The sequence below is a fragment of the Simochromis diagramma genome, unplaced genomic scaffold (genome assembly GCF_900408965.1).
Source record: "Simochromis diagramma unplaced genomic scaffold, fSimDia1.1 OVJJ01000106.1, whole genome shotgun sequence".
NCBI lineage: Eukaryota > Metazoa > Chordata > Actinopteri > Cichliformes > Cichlidae > Simochromis > Simochromis diagramma.
The window spans coordinates 1,243,713-1,267,464 of record NW_024387121.1 but is presented as its reverse complement, the minus strand read 5'-3'; the positions used below and the strand labels follow the sequence as shown (position 1 = coordinate 1,267,464).

Below are 23,752 nucleotides of genomic sequence, written 5' to 3'. Positions count from 1 at the left end.
TTATTTAAATATACTATGAAAAAAAATCTTGCTTTTGGGCTCATGTAAAAGTATAATATAAGAAAGCAGAAGTATAATTCCTGGGAGAAAAAAACTATTAAAGAGATGAACATTTTAACTGCTGATCATTCACATGAACATTAAATTTAAAGTTGTTTTGGATCATGCTCAGAAATTAAAAAAAATATCTCGAGAAAGACGCTTGAGTCTCAATTGGAAGTAAAATGATATATAAAATTAAAGGTTTATTTATTCAAATGCATAATCTTTAAAGAAATTTGGATTGTTATTAAATGAATGATACCAATTAATACATTTCAGTTGAGCAGAATCCATTAAATCTGATAATTTCTGTCCCTGATGAAGCCGAGACGTGTTGGTCTGCGAATAAAGTTGTTGTTGTTGTTCAAGTATTGCTGGAGTCTTCATACCGCCTAATATGTTAAAGTCAGCATTTTGGGCAGAAGCTTTTTTGAGTAAATGAAAGAATACAAGCTTCATGGTTTCTTGCTTAGTGTTCACATTTTGGTTTTGATATAATATCAAAATTTCCTGATGTCTACTGTGTTTCCTTGCCGTCATCTGTGCCGGTTTGTTAGTGGCCTTCTCCTTCACTTTTGCTCCCAGTTTTATTTTGGTAACGACTTTCTTTCTGAGTCCGTTCCTTCCTTTGTTTTCTTTCCTCTGTGTGTGTGTCCATATTCTTGTCTCTCCCCTTGCCTCCTCTTATTTCCTGGTGCTCCTTTTCAAAGAGCTTATTAGACTTGGTGTATTTCGATCATCCTTTAAAGACTTTTTGATGAGTCCTCTTTACCTGCATGGAATTAAAACAGCCGCTCTCACCTTAAGAGCACGGGCAATGCAAGTATTTTAAAAAAAATCTAAGTTCTGAGAAACTTCTTTGAAATTTTGAAACTAATTTTGAATTTTCTCTGAAAATATGACAACTTTTTAATTGTGGTCGCAGACTTTGGGCCATCAGCAGAAAAAGGGTGTTCGACTGTCTTCACTCAGGGACACGTCACAGGTAAGTGTTCTTTATCAAATGTTTTTCTAAAGTTGTTTTAGTTCTTTTTAAATTATCACCACATTTTATCCCAGGTTTAAAATAATCTAAAATGTGAATTACACTGTTTATTAATGTTTTATAGGATGCTAACGTTCTCTTATCAAAGCTCATCTCTGCAGCAGCACACTGTGAGTTCCTCTTCCTCCTGTTTTCAAATATTAAAATGAAAAAAAAAAAGCTTCTCCATAGCCAACGGGTTAAAGTTAGCAGTGTGTGTTTTCCTGCTCTATCTCAACTCATCATTTGTCAGCAAAGTATTTATATAAGTGTTAAGTGGGATTCATGAAATATCTCTGTGGTTTCATTTCTTCCTTGAATTCTGCCTGTCAGAGACTTGATGGCTCAAGATAATACAGATTACAATGTTAAAGGGCGGGTTATTTATAATGAGGCAAGCCGTGGAAGGGGGCAGATGACTGTGTACTGTATTTCATGACCTTGCCAGCTCATTGGTTTGACCAGTAATCCACTTCCATAATGAGAAAGTGCAGGATTTAGAAGGCCATGGAGATTGCAATATATACCTTCTTAACACTTGGTCTGCCTGCGACTCTGTCTGTGTCTCCGTGACTCTAACAGCTCGGCCTGGTTAAAGTAAGATTTCTCTCTTTTCCTCTTTTATTTTAGTTGATCACATTTTGGTTGGTTGCAGCTGTAGATGATTTGTCTTGTCTTGGGAGCGCAGACGTAAATGTCTCTGTGGAAGGTTGAAGCTTTGATCTCAGAGGAGAATATTTGATATTTGCTGTCATTGACGGGAGGATGTTGTTGGCGCCTGGCCAACTATTTAAAGATGGTGTCAGTTTGATAAGTTTGTAGTGACCATAAAAGGTTCTTGGAGGTTTTACGTCTTTTGGGAGTCACCATTATATCGAATGTTGACAGTGGAGAATTTGAGTGATTTCCTCACTCTGTAGTTAATGTTTATGCGGAGTTACATGTAATTACTTGACATATTTTTAGGATTTCAAAGTTTGAAAGAGTAGTTTTCCGTCTTGACGTGTGCTCGCTCTGCTGCATTGGCGTATGGTGATGTATGGCGTGGTGATGTGGCATGCTGAAAGATGACACCACTACAAGGCATTAACCTGAAAGTCGATCTGTCAGTGTTTATCCTCCTGTCAGCACTGAGGGAAGCGGGGGGACAGCAGAAGAAAACTGGGTCTAATCTTCAGGGACCTGACTTCACATTTTACACTTCAGTTTAATCCCTGCTTATCAAATTTAGCCTGTTTTTTTCCACACGCGTTAAAGCATTAAAGCCCACTATGGCTTGGTTTTTGGTTCTTTTTCTGGACTTCTCTGAACAACAGATTGTGTATTTTAAATATAACTTTAAGTCATATTGTTTTTGTTGTACCCATGTCTATATTTTGTAGAAATATTATTTTTGAGGAAAATATAAACAGCAAAACTTCATTTTATCAACTTCATTTCAAAGCTAGCTTCACATCGATGTCTTTATCTGGAGTTTTCAGCTGTTTGGGACACTCAAATGGAAATGCATGGATGAGACTTAAAGGGAAACATAGTACCTGAAACTATGTTTGTGCAGAATAAGCCCGACCACAAAGCTAGAAAAATATTTTATTCCACTGTTTTTCTGTTTTAGCCGCTGTTGAAGTCATCATTCATCTATTGATGCTCTTCTACAAGTGTTTGAGACAAGCTTCATTTAGGCTTTTTGAACACTTTTGAGTCTTTTCTCTAACACACATGCTATTACAGCAGATTCAATTCAGGATTTTGCATTGGATGGAAATGTATCCTGTATCTTCTTGTTTTTATTTTTGTAAGAGTGAAGCAGTGTGTGTCTGAGGGCAGCGGCACGCTATTTTTGTGATATGCTCTAGTGTCTGAGGGATGTTCTGCAGTATTGGGTTACTGTGAATCCTCCTGCTCCTTCAGAGACAATCCTGCTCATGATACTCACACACGCACACACACTTAAAAATCAAGGCCCCTACAAATATGATTTTATCTCCAGAGCAACATGCTGTTGTGCCCTCGGAGTTTTGAGTGTCTTAAAATACCCGGCGATACCCCCCTCACCGGCTTCTTATTGGCTTACAGATGACGACCATGTGTTCCTGGTCAGTTATGTGCATTAGGATGCCTGCAGTGGTTGTCACTCGTCTTTTCTTTTAAGGCGAGCCTGCTGTCCCTCTTTTTCCCCCCCTGTACAATGAAGACGTCAAGAACAGCTGTGGCTCCAGAAATATTCTTAATCCTCTCCTCCATCACATCTCCTAAACATTACAAGCAGCTCAGGCAGTGACCGTCTAACTTCTGAGGATGTCTACAAGTGTCGTGTAGCTGGTAGGGTTGGTTTACCCGTCCACTGATATCTAACCCTGCAGATAGTTTGCATTTTGTTTGCCTGGAGTTTGGATCTATTTGCAAACTAAACAAAAACTCCAGCTGATACTATGGAAATGTCAGTAGTTTTACATGTCATGAACTTCCAAGTACCTAATGGTTGGGCTAGATGAAAATTCAGAGGCTCAACAAAGTTATTGAAGTTGTTGATAAGATGAGTGATTAGTAAGCAGGGATGTCACATTGGAAGAAAAGCCAGAATAACTGAATATATGGGCTGACAGACTGATACAGCCATCCACAAACATGCCTAAGCAACTGTTTTCTAGCTATGTACCATTATCTGTGATGATAATAAAGGGAGAAGGTACATTTCCAGAAGTGAAGCTTATGCAGCATCTTAATTGACAGATTGTGTCTTAGGTGTGGCTTTTAAATGGACAAAATAACCCTAAAATTTGGGGTTGTTTACAGTTCAGACAACTATCTGTATTCTCAGACAGTAAAGGCTTAAAGGTCTGGGCCTTGGTGAGTAGCATGTCAAGTATGGAGACATGGCATCGTGCTCTGCTTTTTCCACTTGACGTGTTCTGTTGGCTTTATCAGGCCCCAACCTTTAGCACCCACTGCGACATCTTGCAGCCAAGTGTTAAAGTCAGCCTCTCCAAGTCTGAAACCTTGGTTCTCTCCTGAAACTGCAGATTGCTCCCTCTGGGGCTGGGTTGCTGTTAAGATGTTTTAATATCTTGAGGTCTTGCTTGTAAGTGATGGCAATGTAGAGTGTCTGATGGGAAGGCTGACTCATTTGGAGTTAGATGAAATGCAGGAGTTTGACAGGCTTATTATGGTGAAAAGCTTGACCTGTAAAGCAATCAACGTTTGCTTTAAAGGCAGATCTGTGCTCCAACTCTCACCCATGGTTATAAGCTCTAGTTAGTGACAAATGAAAAAGAATGAGACAGCTACAAGAGCTCAGCCCTGGAACTTGGCTTGCTTTGACATCTGCTCCTTTGTGTCAAAAGGACATCCAAATGACGTCAGATGTGGTGGTTTGGTGCCTTCCTTTGGAGGTTTTACAGACATGTCCGGCTGGGAGGAGACCCTGGGGTAGACCCTGAGCTGGGGGTATCACATGTCTCATCTATCCTGGGAATGGCTCAAGGTTGCCCAGGAGGGACCAAAAATGTTGCAGGGGAGAGGGATGTCTAGAATACCCTTGCCTAAGATGTGATATCCAACTTTGGACAAACAGAAGAAGACGTGGGTGGATGTTATAAAGCATGCTACATGATACACTTCTGGTAGGGATAATCTTTTAGAAGCAAAGGAGAAAGTAGTTGTCTTTTTATAGAGAGTGTGTGAAGTGGAAGGATAGTCATGAACTCCTCAATGTTCTTTATATCATATGCTGGGCGTTGTAAAGGTCATTATCTTATTATCATGCTAATATTAGCATGTTCTGTTAACATCACACCAAAAGTACACGTCTGTTCAGGTTATTTTAGAGGTGTGGCGCTGGTATTATATGCTTGTTATAACACTGTGACCCTTATAACAATGTTATAACACTGGCTTTTAGTTAGTTAACATAACATTGATTTAGCATTGTAGTAATCTGTTCCAAAATCTATGCAAATTCATTTTTTATTGCATGCTACAGTGAAGTAAAAATCTGACCTGCTCGTGGCGCTGAAAGCACAGGCACAAGACAACAAACCAAATGTCATGGTAATCCACAGTTGTTGAAATGTTTCCCTTCGCAGTGCTGGACCTGTATCCCTTGAGCTGTGCTGCTAGAAATAGCGGCATGGTTCCTTTAAGGCATTAACACGTCCTGGGTTACAAAGTGCCGTTCCATGAAATTTCCTGGAATTAACATGATGTCTTAAGATAGAATTCACACAGTCCAAACATGAAATATGAGATAGGTGAATGTGGGTGCAGGACAGCGTCAGAGAACGGAGACATGATGTGGTTTAATACTGAAATAAAAATGTGGGTTATTGCTTTTCCTTGTTCACCCTCAATTCTTTATAAAGCAAACAGTGGACAGCTGCGGGCAGCCTGACTAAAGGAAGCGTTCCTCCACCCGTCAGCAGAAAAGCTGCATGGATTTTTCTGAGGCCACATTTGAAAGTGCTCCAAAGATTTATTCTTTGTCCGTTTGATAAAACAAGTACGCTGAAACTCTGCCTTGTTAGTGCTCCATGGAAAGATAACACAACCGTGCTATTCTTAGATCTTTGCCACTGTTGCCAATGCTGTTAATATACCAAAGAAAATGGGCGTTCATTTCTTTATTTACTCCCAAGGGAAAATGTCTTCACAGGACTCTCTGCAGTCCTGTGAAAAAAGTACATTTTTAGCCAAAAATAATTGGAAATAATAGATTTCTGTATGAGTTTATCAGTCGCTTACATTGTTGTGGAGGAATTCTGGCCCACTCATTACATGCACAGCTCTCTGAATGTCCTGTCAATCAGACTGACATCTGAAAATTGGCTGCAAATTTGCAGCACCTTGATTATTTCCTCATTATCTTTGATTATTATCCTGTTGCATGATGCAGTGTAGGCCAGGTTTCAGCTGTTGGACAGATTACCTCACATTTAAATTGACTTTAGAATACCTTAGTATAAAGAGGAGTTCGTGGTCCACTCGGTGACTAAAAGGTCTCTAAATAATCAGCCCCTGAAAACTGAAAGTTGGTATGAGGTGTTTATGCTGATACACAGCGTTTGTGTATAATACTTGAATGGGAAGATGTTAATGTCATAAAAGCGGTTTGGATAGATTTCTTTCCCTTTAATAAAAGAAATCATCATTTAAAAACTTCATGTTGTATTTGCTTGGGTTATCTTTGGCAAGTTACGCCTCAGTCTAAAAGGCTTGGAGTATAGTTGTTATCCCGTGGACATTCAGATTGGTGATCATGATAACTCGAGACCCTGGTGAGAATTAATACTTTAGGTCAGGTGTCCATAACCTCCAACATCAAAAGAGCCATTTTAGCTCCTCCTACCAAAGAACGTGAGAAAAAGAGCAGCACACGCAGGTGACAGATTTGCAGATGTAACTGAGAGAGGATACATTAAGTATTACTACATCCAGTATGAATAGTAACAGGATTACCGTTCACCCTAATTGTAACCTGTGGCTCGTGAGGGAGCCACAAGTTGCCAACCTCTACCATAGGTGCTTCTACTCATCTACCTAACTTTCTGCAGAGTTTATGTGGTCTTCAGATTAGCTCAAGAAGTGTGTAGAGAGATTCATGGAATGGGTTTCTATGACCGAGCAGCTGCATCCAAGCCTTACATGACTAAGGTTAGTGCAAAGTGCTGAAAGCAGTGGTGTATAGTGCGCCATCACTGGACTTTAGAGCAGTAGAGATGTGATCTCCATAAGCCATGCTTCTCTGTCTGGCAATCTGATGGACTGGTCTGGATTTGGCAGTTGCCAGGACAACAGTACTTGTCTGACTGCATTGTGGAAAGTGTAAAGTTTGGTACAGGAGGGATTAGGGTGTGGGAGTGTTTTTCAGGCGTTTGGGTCAATCCCTTAGACATTTTGGACAATTTTATGCTACCAGCTTTGTGGGAACAGCTTTTGTTTCAACATGACTGCTCACCAGTGCACAAAGCAAGGTCCATAAAGAATTGGATGAGAGAGTTTGGTGTGGAAGACCTTGACTGGCCTGCACAGAGTCATGACCTCAACCCGACAGAAGCCCTTTGGGATGAATTAGAGCAGAGTGTGAGCCAGTGTCAGTGTCTGACCTCAGAAATGTGCTCGGGGAAAATGGTCAAAAATTCCCATGAACACAATCCTAAACCTTGTGGTATTAATATGAAAGATAACACGCAGACAGATGATGGTTTAACAGGTGGTGGCTCCAGACCACTGCTCTCTCCTTATCCTTTGTGACTTATGTTTTTCTCTAGTTTTGCTTTTTATTGTGTCCCTGTCACCATTTTGCTGGCAGGGACATTAAAATGTATATATTTGTATATTTGTATCTAAATTGATTCCAATAAAAAGCATTAAGTCTTGTTATGTGTTTGTCAGGTAACCTCGGGATCGTCCAGCAAACATGGCCACTGAGTGAGTAAAAACTTTACTATTTTCTGTAAATCATGTAAGTTTATTTTCCCTGTTTGTGTAACCAGCCAGTGTGCAAAGGAACAAGCGGTTCCCTCACAAGGACTGTTTGGTTTTATTTTTATTCAGTGTGTGACATTTAGCTTGCATTCATCATAACTGCACTGATTACTTTATTATTAAATTATCTATGGGTCACTAATGAGACATGCATATGTTTTCCACGATCCCTGGATGGTCCTAAAGTTTTTATTTCTTGTTTAATATTAAAAGCTCTTAGTTTTGTTTATTTCATCTTTGATTTTCATTTATCTTTGGTACTCTGTGTAGTTCTAGTTACTGTGTATTTCTAGACTTTAATTAATCCCTGCTTTATTTCCCTCTGACTTCACATCCTCTGTCTGTCCTTTTCTTTTCATTATAATTGTTTTTCATTTCCTGATTGTCCGATTTTGTATTTTAATACCTTAATCTTCTGTGTTTTGTATTCAGTTTTACTTCCACCTCCTGCCCCTTTGTCACTGGTCATCTTCAACTGCATCCTGTCACCCTCATGTGTCTACCCTGATTATCTTTTTGTGTGTAAATAGTGCTGTTTCCTGTCAGTCCCGTGTGTCTTCTCCCTCGTGATCGCCCGGCTCTTTTGGAGTTTGTTTACTGACTTTGTTGCTTTGCATTTTGTAACCTTGCAACAGTCACAATAAAGCTGCTCACTTATTTCAATGCACTGAACATGTATAAAACTTAAATTTTTTTTTAAAGAAATCAAAATACCTACATGTCGTTTAGGAAATTAATTTTAACAGACATTTTGCTTTGACAATGAAATATTGATGTCACATCAGTGACCCACATATATTACTATTTCCTTTGGGAATGGATTAAACCGATCTTTATGATTGCAATAAAATTGATCATCACAAATATACATTACTTCCATCAATTATAATTTGTGTTTCCGTCTGCAGGAAAAGGCTGTCTGCGAGGCGTAAGCACACCCTGAAGGTAAGATTAACTTTAACTGATAAGCATAGCAGAGCAAAATACCTCACACATGCCCATCTGCTTGCCTGTGCTTCCGCTTACCTGACATGGGGTGATGATGTAATCTCCTCAGGGTTGCATGCTCGTGGTGGCAGGTAATTTGTTGGACGCTGAAGCGAATGTGAAGGTCAAAGAGAGAGAGACGTTTTTGGCAGATAAATGTCCTCCTGTTGAGCTGCCGTACTCCAGGGACGAGCTGTTGGTGAGAAGAAACTGCACTGTTTCAAACAATTATGCTTTTGACACGTTTCATATTGCATTTTATTTCTTTTGTGGGTTTTTGAAATTGGAAGCATCTAAAAAAAGAAAAAACTTTTATCACTATGTTGACTTTAGGAACTGTGCCAGAAGCTTCATGAGCAGATCATCATCAGTGAAGATGAGAGATACGGCATAGAGTTCAAACTGAACATGGTGCTGAATGAGGTGAGACACTTTTCATTGCACCAGGTTGGCCTTTTGCCTTTATTTGCACCGAGTAGAGAAACTGTATCTGTATATGTATATCTGTATAAACTGCAACAAACATAGGAAGCTATATTTTAATATCAACCAAATGAATTCTTGTATTTTCTCCTGAGCACCTTAAAACAAAAAAAGACCAAAAAAGTATTCTGAACAAGTATCACATACCTGAAGTTTTTTTTAACCTTTTCAGTCATTTTCAGTTGCTGTTCGCTTATTTTCATGTTAGAAGCTTCCCCATCTTTTGGATTTTGGTCTGACACTAAGGAAAAAGTACATTACAAAACTGCTTACTTCAAATATAATATTATTCAGTCACATTTGCTTGTACATGCATGCTGGCTCTGCAGTCCACCTGGGTGGCACTGCTCTGTGTACACAGGCCAGAAACATGCACATGTAGTCGTCACCTTTTAGGGCTCCTCCCTGTGTCCTCTGCCCGTTACTCCTCAAAGGAGCAGATACTGATCTTGCTGCTAGGCTGATGCTTGTCAGGCTTTCATTGAGTAACTGACCATTTTCTGACTTCTCTTCCACACTCTTGAGACTTTGATGGAAGACACAACAAACCTTCTTGTGAGGTCTGCAGTTGCCGTGAATCGTATAGCAACATTAACTGGAAATATTTCACATCCTTATTCCTTCCTGTAGCTTTTCTCTCAGCATTTTAATTACCCAACAACACTGTTTTAAAGCTAGCGGTACTTGGTGATGAATTCAGCACCAAACACCCTGCATGTCACTGCTGTTTGCTTCATGATTGATTATTTAATCTGTCAGGTCAGTAATCCTCAGAATCCTCCTTCAGGTCAGGGACCTCAATATCAAGATTGTGGATTTGAGAGGAAAGTTCAAGAGACCCCGGCTGAAGAAAGTGCGCATGTCTGCTGATGCCATGCTCAAAGCTCTGCTGGGCTCCAAACACACTGTCAACATGGACCTGAGGGCCAATCTGAAGCAGGTCAAGAAGGAGGTGAAAGAGGAGGTGAGCAGCTACCTGGTTCATTTGGTCCTCACTCAATAAAATCACAGATACCTGTGAGGTCTAAGTCCTTATCAGCGATGAGAAGTAACTCCACAGACAGAAAAAAGAGGAGTGTGCCTACTTTACCCACTGGTTGAAGCTAGAGCATTAGTATTTTTGCTATCTTCATGCTGTTGTTACTATTAGCCCATATTTAGGCTAAAGGATTGAGTGCCAGCACAGTCAAATTAGAATTACACTCAGCGAAACAGGATCACAGAGTTCCTCACTGGGCTCTACAGCACAGCAGGTCTTAATTAACAATACTAAGACCTACAATACTAAGGTGTCCACAGGGAGGCATCTACAGTAGCTCCACATGTGGCTCTGGAGCTGCAGATTTGAGACCCCTGGTTTAGGAGGTAGAGTTTCTTCTCAACATTGAGGAGGACTTAATCCTCAGAAACTGTAACAATCCATTTTCTGGCCACTAGGGGGCAGAAAAACCATCAAAACAAATAGTTGTTTTCTTGATTAGCAGCCTTTTTGCATCTGATTTCAGTCTGCACTAACAGAGCATCGTCTGTGTTTGCAGGACAAGCAGCTGCGTGATGTGGGAGACTGGCGTAAGAACATTGAAGACAAGTCTGATAGGAAGAAGATGTTTGATAGCTAAATGCGAGGGTGACTTTCAGGACAGAAATCGGGTTTACTGTCTTTGTTAACTGAAGGGTTTTAATCCAAAGTGATGCATTTCTAATTCATTTTACTTGATCTGTAGATCCTGATCTTAGTAAACATCATCTAAAGGCATATGTTTGGTGGAAGATTATGGTGCTTACTAAGCTTCTGTTTTGGTACAGTATGTGATAAATGGCCTTTACTTTAATTCAAAGCTTGTGTTAAGGTGCAGTGAAATGTAGGGAATCTGTGATATGCACTGATGCCAGTGAAGCATGGTTGTAGTTTTTGGATATCTCACTTTGAATTATACTCGTCACTAAGCTTCCTTCATGCTTTAGCCTGTATTGAAACTGTACTGTGATATATTTGTACTGTGTTACAGTTAGTATGTGTCAGATAAATCAATTCTACTTTTTTCTCCTTTTGCTTTTACTAATGTGCTGTTGTGAAGTACGTTTCCTGAAACTCTAGTTAGTGTCTGAGGTTAAAATCAAAATGCAATGGACGCAAATAAATCATGACCCATATTCTAACTGGCCCAGCATGAATAAATGAAACACTACAACATGCTCTTTACACACCTTCATTTGGTCAATCCTTCACTTCTCCCTTGTTTGATGTAGATTGTAGAACGTCTAGTCAAGTGTTTCGTGTCACTTAGCTGTCCAAGAACCATTAGATCTCTGACATGACCTGTTACCATAAACTGTAAATATCAAAAGATGGACAGACACCATTACATCACTTAGTGGTTTGTAAAGTCTTGTTGGGAAGCTGGTTGTCAGTCTGATAACTGACACTGACGTGGCCAATGAGCATATTCTGGACAATTATCTTTTCTGTCTCTTATAATGAGATAATTTATAAAATGGACCTAAAGTTTCATTCATTATAACCTAAAACTAGTCTGGAAACTTGTCAGACCCACAAGTTACATCTCTTATTCTGTCTGCCAACATGTTTCCTGTAATACACTTTCATTTATTAATTAATTTCATCCATTTATTATTTTGCCTAGTTGCTTTGTGAATGTAACAGTTGATTGTTGTCTGCAAGTGCAAATATTTGAAGACCCCCCCCCCACACATGTAGCTTCGATGTGAAGCGCCTTAAACAGGTTGCGAACCCCCTCCAGACCTTTGCTAATGAGACTATGGGCTCAGTTGCTCATGTTTAAAGTAACATTATGCTCCTTATGAAAGTTATGGACCCTGTCAGTGGACAGCAGTATAAAAATGGTTTCTTAATCGCATCCCTCAGTTGTGACGTCTGGTTTTAAAAAGATAGGAGGGCGAGCCATCAAAAACTGGACTTTGGGAGCCGGTTTGTAACATTACGATGTCTTTATCCATAGTTCTTATAGAGCCTGTGGGAAATAACTAATTTGAGAAGGCTTGCATTTGCCTGACAGCCTATAATGGATCAAATAAGGCACAAGGCCAGTGTAGAGGAATAATTGTGCTTCCTACATTGGAGAACTGTAACAGTACTAAATCACTTCATGTTTCTAAAACAAAATGTGATGTACTTTTACCGTCATTTTGCTGTCACATTAACTAGAAAAGCTTCATGCTCATCTTGTTCCCAGTTTTCCTGAGATTGTAAAACACTGGAGGTTAATTTCATTTAACTATTTTATTGTACTAAGATACTAACTGAGCTATTTTTTACCTGTACACTTTAAAAATTATAGTAATGTGATGTTTTATAAAAAGTTGCCTAATTTGAATTTATGGAAGAAACAACACTGAATTATGATGCTTAAAGCCGTTGGCTTGCTTGTGGAAAAGGCTGAAATAGTAGTAATATTTAGAAGGTGAGTAATAACTGCATATATTTAATTAGCTGACTTCCAAAACCTGAATCCTAAATGTTTTTGTCATAAATGAAGAAATCTGGCTTATTTTCCACAGAGCAGAAAAGGTGAGCGTTTAAATCACATTTTACTATTTTTAGATTTTAAGCTTTTTTCCCCCCAAATCACTTGATTTTCTTTCCTTTCTTTGCAGATTCGATCACTTAGATGTGACACAGCATGCTTTTCCGCAAAGGTACGCTGAAGTCAAAAATATCCATAAATTTAAAAGTCTTCATGTAGTTTGATGGTAGTAAAATAAACAAATAAAAGGTTATTCATGCAGATGCCACTGGGAGTACTGGTTTCAACTTTCAGCTGAAACCTGGAGGTGCAGGTGGTCCCAGTCCTGTACAGACACGTGTGGCATTTTGTTAAATCGTTACCAGATTTCACAGCTTAAATCCATCCTCTCATGTCTGTCACTCCTGGCAGCAGGAAGCAAAACACTGTGATACTTACAGTATGATCACAGAGCAGGAGACCCCGTGTATGAAAACTGCAATAATTTTACTCCTTCGATGGAGCAATTAGGAAAAAGACAGAAAGAAAGAAAGCTTCAGAGTCACTAGTTCAATGAAAAATGCTTGATTCACTCCCTCCAGAAAGCTTTTATTTAGACATAACTAATAATGCATTGGACTCCTTGTTATTTTAGCCATATTCCCAGTCTTTCACATTATTGTGGGGAAAGTTTGGCCCACTGGTCTTTACAGGGTAAAAAGGTAGACAAACATAAACCCCCCTCTGTGTGAATAGTTGATATGCTGTGTTTGGTTTTCTCCAAATGGGCTGCTGTGCTTTATGACCAAGCATCTCCACTTTGGTCCTGTTTTGCTCCAGAAGTCTCGAGGCTTCCTCCCAGCAACCTTTCCAAACAAGCCATAAACTTTGACATTTAACATGTTAACTGAGGCCTGCAGAGACTGAGCTGGACCTCTAGGGTTTTTTTTCCACAGTTTCTGACCTTGGGGTGAATTTGCTGGCATGTCCGCTCCTGACATGATTGTGTTTTTGTGTTAACACACACCTGAAAGCTCCACACCTGCAAACTGCCAAACTTCTGCTTTTGCAGAGGTGCAGATAGTTGGTGATGATCAGTTAATCAAGTGCATTTAACTAACAGCACCTGGCTGATAAGTACTCTCTTATTTCCTAATGAAGGAGTAAGGGTGGATTTAGTTTTTCACAGGACTACAAAGAATCCTGTGGAAAATTTCTCTTTCACACCACTGTGTAGGTTTCTCCTGTCGTTTTGTTTCACGGGTACACTTGGAGATTGGATTTTATTAATCCACTTTTCTCCTCCACTTGACACGTCAACAATGTCTTGTGCATTTGGCATCACACTGCTCAGTGTTACCGCAGGTTATATTTGACCTCTGCTGACGGCTGCATCATATCCTCAGATAACAGCTGCCTCTCCACTTAGATTCACACCAGCCAGAATTAGAAATGAGAGAACAGACAAGGAGAGGAGCGTTTACAGTCTCCTCCACGCTGACCTGCAGTAACCCATAGAAAAGTGCTGCTCACAGTACATCCTTCTTCTCACCTTCAGGAAGGGAACCATAATCTCTGTCATACTCAGAGGCCTGAACATGAATAAGTGTCTTCAGGACTTAGAGGTAAGAGATGGATGAGAATCTGAGGGCTTGTTTTAACATAACAGACACTGTCTTGATGAAAGATTGTCATCCATGTTCAGCGTTGGTAGAATCCAATGGATTCTGACAAAGATGATATGGATTGTATGCATGTACATATTGTAACAAGAGGGGAATAACAGCTATTAATTGTAGTGTCATTAAAAACCAAGGTTCAGTAGTGTCCAATGCTAATTTATGGGAGGCTGCAGTCTGTGATCACTCTGTATGTAAAAGATGGATGTAGCCAACATGAAGTCCGACTCTACCCCAAAGATGACTGAAACCTGCCGTGGTTCCATCCATGATTAAAATGCAGGAATGTAAGTTTTGTCCATCTTTAAAATGCCTCTCTTGAGGCACTAGTGTTGCAAAAGACAACATTCATCTGTTTCTGCAAATTTCCATATAATTTAAGCACTTATTGGCATTTCATGTGTCTTTTTAAGTATGAGAATAAGAATCAAGTAAAACAAAGGCCCTCCTTTATTTTTTACCTGTGCCAGTTTCTCCACAGGTTTAGAATGAGCGTCGATATTGTCATTAATGTGAAATACTATATGTCACCCTTGTTTTGGACTGGCCCACTCTGTGTGCATTGGGAATATTATAAACTATGTCCACTAGATGGCGAATAAATACTGAGTTGAAACACTGCATGCACTAATCACGCATCTGCATTGCTCGTGGTACATCTGTGGAGCGTAATGCAGTCCAACCTGCAGGTTTGAGTTCCAGTCCAACGCAGCAGCAGCCGATCGCACCGATTAGCTCTTCCTCTCTGAATCAAACGTGTTAATTAGTGAAATCAGCTGCTCTCAATGTCACATACTTCAGCTCCTCCAAAAATTACTGTGACAAGCTGTGGTGCTAAAGTGTTACTTTGCACTTATCAGGTGGCAATTTTAAATTACAGTCAAAAGTGAGAAATGCACCTCGGTGCATTGTAACCAGAGCATCTTGCACACTGTTGGATGACCACATGCCCATGACCGTATACCCAGAAAGCTCATTTACCTTTAGGATTGTGTGTTTTTATCAGTGAGGTGGAGTTGTTTTTACCTCCCAGTGTTGGCGAGTTTTTGGCAGCACTTGTACTGTACTTTGTGTCCGGTCCTTTATCTTGTCGGCAGCCAGCACGGACCGACATGTCCAATCTGAAGGAACAGAAAGGAGGTTTAAAAGGAGGTCAGGCTGGAGGTGAGTGAGTTGAAGGAAAATGACACCAGACCAAACACACCTGCTGAGTGAGTTTTCCGGTCCAGCCTAAGCATTGGGCTTGTCTCCTTATAGGGGTGTGAGCAGAATGCTGGCATCATTAATCGCTCCAGTCCATCTCTCTCATCACTGCCACAAGAAGTATAAACCAAGCATCACCTGCCTGAGCCTGAAAGTCTAAAGTTATTCTAAAGAAAGAAACTGATTTAAAAAAGCATTTTTATCACCAACGTAGTGATTTATTTTTTATTTTTTGGTTTCGTTTTTCTTCCCATTGGGACAAGGCTTTTTAGTGCGCAGCTAACACACTGCAGTTATATGCTGAAGAGGATGACCTGGCATCTGGCTTTGGCTTATGTGTATTAATAAACAAGTTTTTTTTGTATATATCCCATGAAAAATTGTTACATCTGTTTTGCCCAATCAGCCATAGCTCAGTAAATCTAACTTGTAAAATTGAAGTAGAAACAAACAAAGAGTAATAAACTGTTTACACTTTCCAAATGTTATCGCTGTCAGCAGTTTTCTCTGGTTGCGAGATGCCTTTAGATAGATGCATGGTATTTTAACACTGGGAAAGCCTTAATGACAGGCAGTAAATCTAACTGCAAACCATCCCTGCACGAGGCCACATGAACACAGATGGTGGATGACTCCGAGCAAACTACTACAAGCATCAGGAGCATGTATCAAACTGCGTGTAAACATAAACATATAGTTATTAATACTTTCACATAGTGAGGAAAGGCAGCACGCTTCATTTGAGTTTCTAAAGTCACACCGGAGGTATGGAGCGTTCCTGAAGCTCGAGTTGTAGGTCGTGCGTTTTCATAGAAAACACCTACTGGACTCTGTGACGGGACCGTAAACCTGAGCCCAAATGTTGCCCCTTAATGCTGCATTCCCAGCATGACTCTTCATCATCTGTGCATCACTCAGACCCGTCAGCACCTTCCTCCTCAGCCGTCAGCTTATAAGACTATAGTCTGATCTGCTGAACGCTTTTGGCTCTGCAGACTCTTTTACATTCATTCGTGGGCCTGAGGTGATCGCCAGTGAAAATTTAACAAACAAAGCAATTCAGTTTTTTTTTTTTTATGCTTTTATTTGATTTCCTAAAAGGCTCTTTGTAGAATTTGGTCAGTCTCACAGCTCCACTACATTTTTGAGCATTAGTTACTAAATATATTGTTAATTTACAATATTTATTAAAACTCTAAAACTACAATCAGAGAATGCTGTATTGTTTTTTTCTTTACATATGTGTCTGTACATCTGATGTAAAGTACAAGTTTCATTTACCACTGCATGATTCCAACTGCTCCTAAACCAAAACAAAGTAGTGATTAAGTACTGAGATTTAACCAAGCTAAACAAGAGAGGTGCATGCTGGCTGTGGAAGCAAGTAAAAATGGGCAAATCTCAGCATGGAGCGCTGTGTGCCCTTAAAGTTTCTAGGTCAAAAAAGAGAGCTTCTAAGAATGCACCAAAGCACTGAGACTGAAGAATGATGTGTTTGCTATGTCCCACCAGCATCTTTTATAATGTCTCCAGTGATGGTGAAAATGCTCAGCTTGAAGCTTCCCCTCCTGGCAGCTGTGTCCATCGTTTATAAATGGTCAAAAATAGCGAAGGTAAAATGCTTTGATGCGATTTTATGTCATCCAAGAAAAAAACAACCTCCATTTCAATCTAAGACACGTAACTTGATCCACATGGTCCTTCTGCAGCCAGAGAAAGATCTGGAAGCCTTTCTGAAGGCAGAGCCATAGCTCAGATAAGAGGTCCAATATGAAACAGTAAGCAGGCCAGCAAGTCATTAATGTGGTATTTATAGTCTGCAGAAATGTGAGCTTGTTAAGCACTTTGTTTGGAGCAATGTTTAAAAGTTATATCAAAGTTTTCCTGTTTGTTTGATTATTTGAAGCCACCTCCTGAACTCCGCTCGGTCCAGCGCTCTTCATTCATCGCAGCGTTCAGTTTGATCGCCGGTACAATCCCAGATCAGCTTTTCAGAACTTAAAAGTTAAATTATCCATTAGAAACTTAGTTTTTAGACTAAAACACATCCCTTCTGGCTTTTAGGAATTGGTTTCATGTGATCCATCTTCAGAAGTTACATGAAGGTAAGCTCAAACAAGAGATATCATCCCACATTAGCAATGTTTGCATCTTTATTTTGGTCCACTGAGGATTAAATTGAATTGTTTATTTTTTATCATTACCGGGAAAACCAGGCTTTAGCCCCGTCCTGCGTTCAGACGAGTCAGGCAGCTGTGGAGATGAAGGTGACAACATGGAGATGCTGGGATTTAAGTTCATGCCAGCTTCAAAGGTTGTGTGCTTTGTGAGAAATGTTCCTTCTAATTAGTGATAAAATGCTCATGTTTCCAATGTTGGCACACCCAGGTCTGACACTTTAGGACTCCAGAAGACAAAGTGACTTCTTGACTATCACATAGATATAGATACAGTTACATTTTGATGTAAATTACCCACAAGAATGAATTCAATGCATTTTTAGACCTTTCTCCTTGAATCCTGAGAGGTTTGACACATTTAAGCAATCATGTTGGACCTGTAAATCTTTAAAGGAACACAATGAAACCAAGGGGTGTTGACTGCTTGTAGTGATGTAAAAAAGAGAAAAATCATCCTTTAATCAATGACTCAAAAGTGAAAACCAGCCTGAAAAGTTTGTTTTGTCACAACTTCTTACCAACTTTTTGGATTTGAGCATCTTGAGTTCAATAACAAGCCAAAAATGTTTTTACTGTCCCTCTATTTCCAGCAGTCCCATGATCACCCAGTGAAATATTTGGACTCTGATAGTTTCATATCAAATGTGAATCATCATCATCCTTCTCTTCCTCCCTTTTATAGCATCCCGGTGGCACCCAGCAAAGTCCTAAAATGAAATCAGGCTCCTCCTCAATAAACCCTGATTTATGGGGTGAAGTTGGAAGGGGTTGATGATATTTCAGGATCTTGCTGGCCGATTGGTCTGAGGATTCTGCATTTCCATAAACAGGAGCACCATATCCATATCTGATACCTCATATATATACACCCCTGGGATGATTTCTTCCCACTGCCACTGGCCACTGCTGCCCTCCTCCTGGACTTTCCGTCTCGTCGTAGGTGAGACCAGTTTCCCTATCTTCCTCCTCCTCCTCTCTCTGCATGTCTGTACAGAGCTGGTAAACGGATATGAAACCACTGCTATGTGGAATCTTTTGGGGGAAAGCGCTAAGGTGATGAAAGTCTTGACCTCTGGGGTTTGTTAATAACTGAAGGGAAACATGAACCAGGGCGATCTGAGCGTTGTGTGTTTGAGCAGCGCTGCAGAGACTGAACGATGCTCTCAGTTGATTTTGACTTTCTATGAAGATTTCTACATTTTGGGAACATTTGGCAGTTTTGGAAAGTTTTGATAAAATTTAGATGTATGAACGCAATCCGCAGAAGTCATTCTTTATTTAGTTATTTCATTAGGTTTATTTTTTTAGATGTTTAATTTCTTTTAGAAAGCAAAAACAAAGCTGGGATATTTCTACTGATTTCAAGATTAGTTTAAGAGTTTTCTGTTGCTGAAATTACTGGAAAGCATTTTATGGAACGAGTTTACTTTTCTTTCCTAAAATAATCAGAACAGTTGTTACTGCGATGCGTCTTACAGATTTATGTTTGGGAATATCTGTTCTTTTTCTGTATGTTTCTCTGTAAAAACTATTTATGAAGCATTAAAAGTAAAATCAAAGTACATTTTATTGTATTTTGTTGTTTGACTGAGTTTTAAAGATCAGGATCTTTACATGTCCTGAAGGAAGGAAGGAAAAAACATGGAAAAAATGAGGTGTTATGATGGATATTAGTTTCCTTTTTGACTGTTTAGGGAATTTGTGCTCCACTGTTAAACATTTCTCAAGCTGTGAAGTCACTCTGCTATAAGCATCACAAAATGTAATTGTTTGTTACTTTTTTTTTAAAGTATATTGATTGGTAAAGCATGGAGCTGATTCTGAGTGTTTTACGGTTTGATTTGTGGACTGCACAAATATAAAAGTTCTTCTTTTTGTTTTACAGTTTTAGAAGTTTTATAGCCCAAAACTATAAACCTTCTTGCCTTAAATTAGCTTCTTTGTGTCATATTTCAGCTGGAAAACTAAACCTGTGCGTTATTCTCATTAAATATATCTTCTGAAACTTGACTCTGGGACCGGCTGCCTTGTTTTTGGGGTGTGTTTACCCGCTGGTGTTGGCCGCGAAGCTGCTGCCGCAGCACATTCTGTTGGAAAGATTCTTCTCTGGGAAAGGAATTGAAGTGTTAACTCCCCAAGGATATTTAGTTATGAACCCCTGTAAAGGAGCTTATCGCAGGCGTCAGTGGCCACATTTGACCCCAACCCCAAAGTTAGCTCTGTCATCACTCAGCTGCTCATCAACTGGCTGAATAGATCACATTTCATACAAATAAGGTGTCTCATATGTTTCCATCCTGATGAGTTTTTCTTCTGTTTCTTTCTCCAAACAGATTGTGAAGAACAGAAACCATAAACATGTCTGAGTAAGTGCTGTCTCTTCATCATATATCAGTGATTTTAGTGGAGCAAGTATTTTACTGGACTTCACTGGATCAAATGAAAATGCTGAGTTAAGACTTAAAGTTAAGAACATAAGATTACTATGGATCTTACGTAGGAAGTAAACGTTAATAGAGGAAAAGAAGGAAGGAGAGGGCAAAAGAAGAAAAAGGAGGATGGAAAAAATGGAAAGGAAGGCAAAAATTGACAAAAAAGAAGGAAAAACAGAAAAAAGAAGAGGATTTAGAAAAAAGGGAGGAATTTAAAAAGAAGAAATAACAAAAGCAGAAAAGAGAACAAAATGAGGAGAGAATGAAAAGGAAAATACAGGAAAGAGCAGAAAGAAGGAAATAAATAAAGGAGAAAATTAGAGGAATTACTAAAACAGGGAAAAAGAATGAGGAAAGGTCAAACAGGCTAAAGAAAGAAAATGATCAGAAATGAAAGTGCAAAGAAGAAAATTAGGAGGGAAAACTTTAAAAACTTCATGTCATTTTCTTTCTAGCTGTGTTTGTACAGCTGTTTGAATTACTGCTGTTGCAGTTGTGACAGAGACTGTTGTGTTCACTCCTCACAGAAAAAAGATGACTTCAAGCCGCAGGCATCATCTGAAGGTATGTCGTCGGCAGTCTTTCTGAGCTTTGAACGGTTTTATTACTTTAAAAAGAAAGTTGGCATGTTCTCTGTATCGACTGTAAATAAAAGATGGATGTTGATACTGTAACGTCAACCACATTAAGCAAATGGGGTTACCTAATGCTTATGTGTAGTTATTTATGAGTTAGAAAGATAATATGACAATGCAGCTGAAAAGTAATCTTTCTTTATTGTCACAGCAAGTTGTAGATCAGTCCTTTGTGCGCTCCCCAACTCAGCTCAGATCAGCTGGTGGGGTTTCTGGTCTTCCAAGCACCTGTTGTCAACATTTAATTACACAGCGCCCTCTGGTGGACAGACTATGCAACATTGTTTGCATAGTTTTTTGTGTCCTGTCTCTTTGTTATTTATTTTTTTTAATTTTCATTTATCCGTCATTATACTCACATACTGGCAAATATAGGCCAATATATCAGGAACCCAACCCTACTTTATTATCTTTCTACATGCTAATGACGATTGACAAAATGACAAAATTGACAAAATGAACTCCGTGCTATATTCCAAGTGTTAAAAGTAACAGATAAGCCATAAACTCAACAGCAAAGTGTTTTCTGAGGTCACAGGTCAACTGACTCAAAGACTAGTTTCCCATAGACCTCTATACAGCCAAAGGTGTTTCTGCTGAACATTTTAAAGTATTCAGGTTTCACTTTCGCACTCAACGGTTCATTACTACTGACTTGTTGACTTTTTTTTTGTCCTGCAGAGTTTGATGCTGCAGATCGCAGTGAACTGGATTGAAAAGGAGAAACAGGAAATTGCAGCCACTAAGCAGACCTACATGGCAGAGAATTGCCCCCCTCCTGCGCTGAGTGGAGACCAGGCAACTCTCATGGTGAGAGTCAAAGCTCAACTGAAAGCTGCTGAATGGAAATCATTCTGAATATTCCCTTTATCATTATTTCATGCAGACGATGGTTCTTTTATTTGAGGATTTCCGAATTCTTGTCAGCTCTTATTTATAATATTCATTTAGTGAGGATATTTGTAACTATAATATCCTCACTAAAGATGAGTCCTAAGTAACCAAACATTGGATGTGTCTGTTCGCTCAGGAAACCTGCAAAAAGTTGCACGCCCTCATCGACAAACTTGATGAAGAGAGGTACGACCTGGAGATCAAAGTGGGCAAGGCTGATAAAGAGGTACACTTCCACCTGCTCTGCAGAACAGACTGGCAGCTTTTCACATCCACAGAATGTGTTAACCTTGAAATCACTCAGTGTGATATAGTTGTAAACAAAACAGGAAGGTAGGTTGTTCTTTCACCTTCTTTCTTGCACAAGATTTGCACAAGAGTTAAAGCATCAAGTACAAAGGTTCACCGTAATAATCAGGTTGGTAAGATTGGAGTAGGGCTACTGTATTAAAAGCCTATTTGAAGCTGAGTCAAGACAATTTTAGTTTTTATCTGTTCAGCTGCAGCTGTTTAATATTCTGGGAGTCAATAGAGACGACATATAAAGAACAAATTGAACTCTGTGTTTGATCTACATACAAATTTGATATAATTTCAACAAATATAAATAGATGTCCCATAATCCATCCATCCATCCATCTTCATCCGCTTTGTCCGGGGCCGAGTCGCGGGGGCAGCAGCCTAAACATAGAGGCCCAGACCTCCCTCTCCCCAGCCACCTCCTCCAGCTTATCCGGGGGAATACCAAGGCGTTCCCAGGCCAGCCGAGAGATATAATCTCTCCAGCGTGTCCTGGGTCTGCCCCGGGGCCTCCTCCTCCCATAATTAGTATCATAAATTGTTGCACATGAGAATCCACATTTCTTTCCATATTTCAAGGGTCTTTCAGAAATCATGTTATTTTCCTTAGAATTGACTGATCTGTGGTTATTTCATACCTATTAGTCTCAAATCTAGAACATTACCTCCTACAGAGCAGGTTAGATCTGCAGTGTAAGTTACCATGGTGATGTTCCCCAGGAAGAAGTGAAAGTAATACTGAGCACCAAGGTTAAACCCTGAAGTTATCTGGATGAGCACAAATCCTTTCTCTTTGTGGATGATGTCTGCTTTATTCTTTATTATTGATATTTCCTACAATTTAGATGCATGAGAGATAATTTTTTTCTCATTAATAATGATTATTGATTAGACTGTTTTATTTTTAACATTTAAATATGGATAATAAAGTAACAACAAAATATATTGTATATTTAATTTCCAGCAAATTTTGTCATTTATTGTCACACCAAGGAATTTAATTTCACTCTATCTTAACATTTTATTTAAGTATCTAAATTTGATTTATTTTATACATAATACTTTGAATTGTCTGTTTTTCAAATTTAGTGATAATTAATTTATGTTAAGCTTTTTTTAATTTCTGAGTCCTGATCAAGTTGATCAGGTTCAAAAGTTGTTGCAAATTCTTCACAGAGCCGGAGATATTTGTGTAATCTGCAAATTAAAATAAATCAATAAATAAATCAGACATTCTGGAAATATCATTGTCTGAGTAGCAGTAGCAGTTTAGTTTTCATAAGCAGAGCCCCTCCTGCACTGCTAATGTGATAAACTCACATTACAGATAAAACACCGATGTAGGGTGCATGCAAAATGTAAAGCGTTTTCAGCGTTTCACTGCTGGTTCTAAATGCGTCCGCACTGCTCTGCTTTCGACTTGGTTTCACCTTTAAACTGCTTGGTCGCTCGTAGATCGATGACCTGAAAATCAAAGTGGTCGACCTGGCTGGAGTGAAGAAGCCCGCTCTGAAGAAAGTGCGCATGTCTGCCGATGCCATGCTGAAAGCTCTGCTGGGCTCCAAACACACAGTTAACCTGGACCTCAGGGCCAACCTGAAGCAGGTCAAGAAGGAGGTGAAAGAGGAGGTGAGTGTTTGCATTTAATATTTTAATTTAAGATTCATTTAGGAGACTAGAAAGTCTTGACTGTCTCTGACTGTCACTGTTTTTCCTGCAGCCTGCAGAGGCGGTGGGTGACTGGCGTAAGAACATTGAGGACAAGGCTGACAGGAAGAAGATGTTCGAGGCCTCCTAAAGAACTGCTCGCTGCTCTTGTAGCTGTTCTGGGATGTTAGCACTTTTTATGGAATTTCTGGCATTGCTCATTGAATTGAAAAACCCCTTTTCTCATTAAATTTGTAAGTTTCAGCCTGCTTTGTTAT

General features: G+C 39.4%; 2 protein-coding genes across 2 annotated transcripts; both read left to right on the top strand.

The window, feature by feature from the left end:
- Nucleotides 1–1,565: 1,565 nt before the first annotated feature.
- LOC120743331 (troponin I, fast skeletal muscle-like) lies at nucleotides 1,566–11,222 on the top strand. Its single transcript, XM_040046936.1, has 7 exons — nucleotides 1,566–1,663; nucleotides 7,457–7,492; nucleotides 8,458–8,494; nucleotides 8,607–8,735; nucleotides 8,870–8,959; nucleotides 9,807–9,983; nucleotides 10,558–11,222. Exons 2-7 carry the CDS (start codon nucleotides 7,482–7,484, stop codon nucleotides 10,636–10,638), a joined length of 525 nt encoding a protein of 174 aa, XP_039902870.1. The 5' UTR covers nucleotides 1,566–1,663; nucleotides 7,457–7,481; the 3' UTR covers nucleotides 10,639–11,222.
- A 7,092-nt stretch (nucleotides 11,223–18,314) lies between these two features.
- On the top strand, nucleotides 18,315–23,738 carry LOC120743333 (troponin I, fast skeletal muscle-like). Its single transcript, XM_040046938.1, has 7 exons — nucleotides 18,315–18,506; nucleotides 19,900–19,932; nucleotides 20,526–20,562; nucleotides 21,315–21,443; nucleotides 21,664–21,753; nucleotides 23,283–23,456; nucleotides 23,548–23,738. The coding sequence occupies exons 2-7, from the start codon at nucleotides 19,925–19,927 to the stop codon at nucleotides 23,623–23,625; spliced, it is 516 nt and encodes a 171-aa protein (XP_039902872.1). The 5' UTR covers nucleotides 18,315–18,506; nucleotides 19,900–19,924; the 3' UTR covers nucleotides 23,626–23,738.
- The last annotated feature ends 14 nt before the right edge of the window (nucleotides 23,739–23,752 follow it).

Coding starts and splice junctions, on each gene's coding strand:
- LOC120743331 (XM_040046936.1), top strand. Junction 8,736..8,869: donor ACTCCAGGGACGAGCTGTTG/GTGAGAAGAAAC, acceptor TGTTGACTTTAG/GAACTGTGCCAGAAGCTTCA. Junction 8,960..9,806: donor TGAACATGGTGCTGAATGAG/GTGAGACACTTT, acceptor ATCCTCCTTCAG/GTCAGGGACCTCAATATCAA.
- LOC120743333 (XM_040046938.1), top strand. Junction 21,754..23,282: donor TGGGCAAGGCTGATAAAGAG/GTACACTTCCAC, acceptor GGTCGCTCGTAG/ATCGATGACCTGAAAATCAA. Junction 23,457..23,547: donor AGAAGGAGGTGAAAGAGGAG/GTGAGTGTTTGC, acceptor TTTTTCCTGCAG/CCTGCAGAGGCGGTGGGTGA.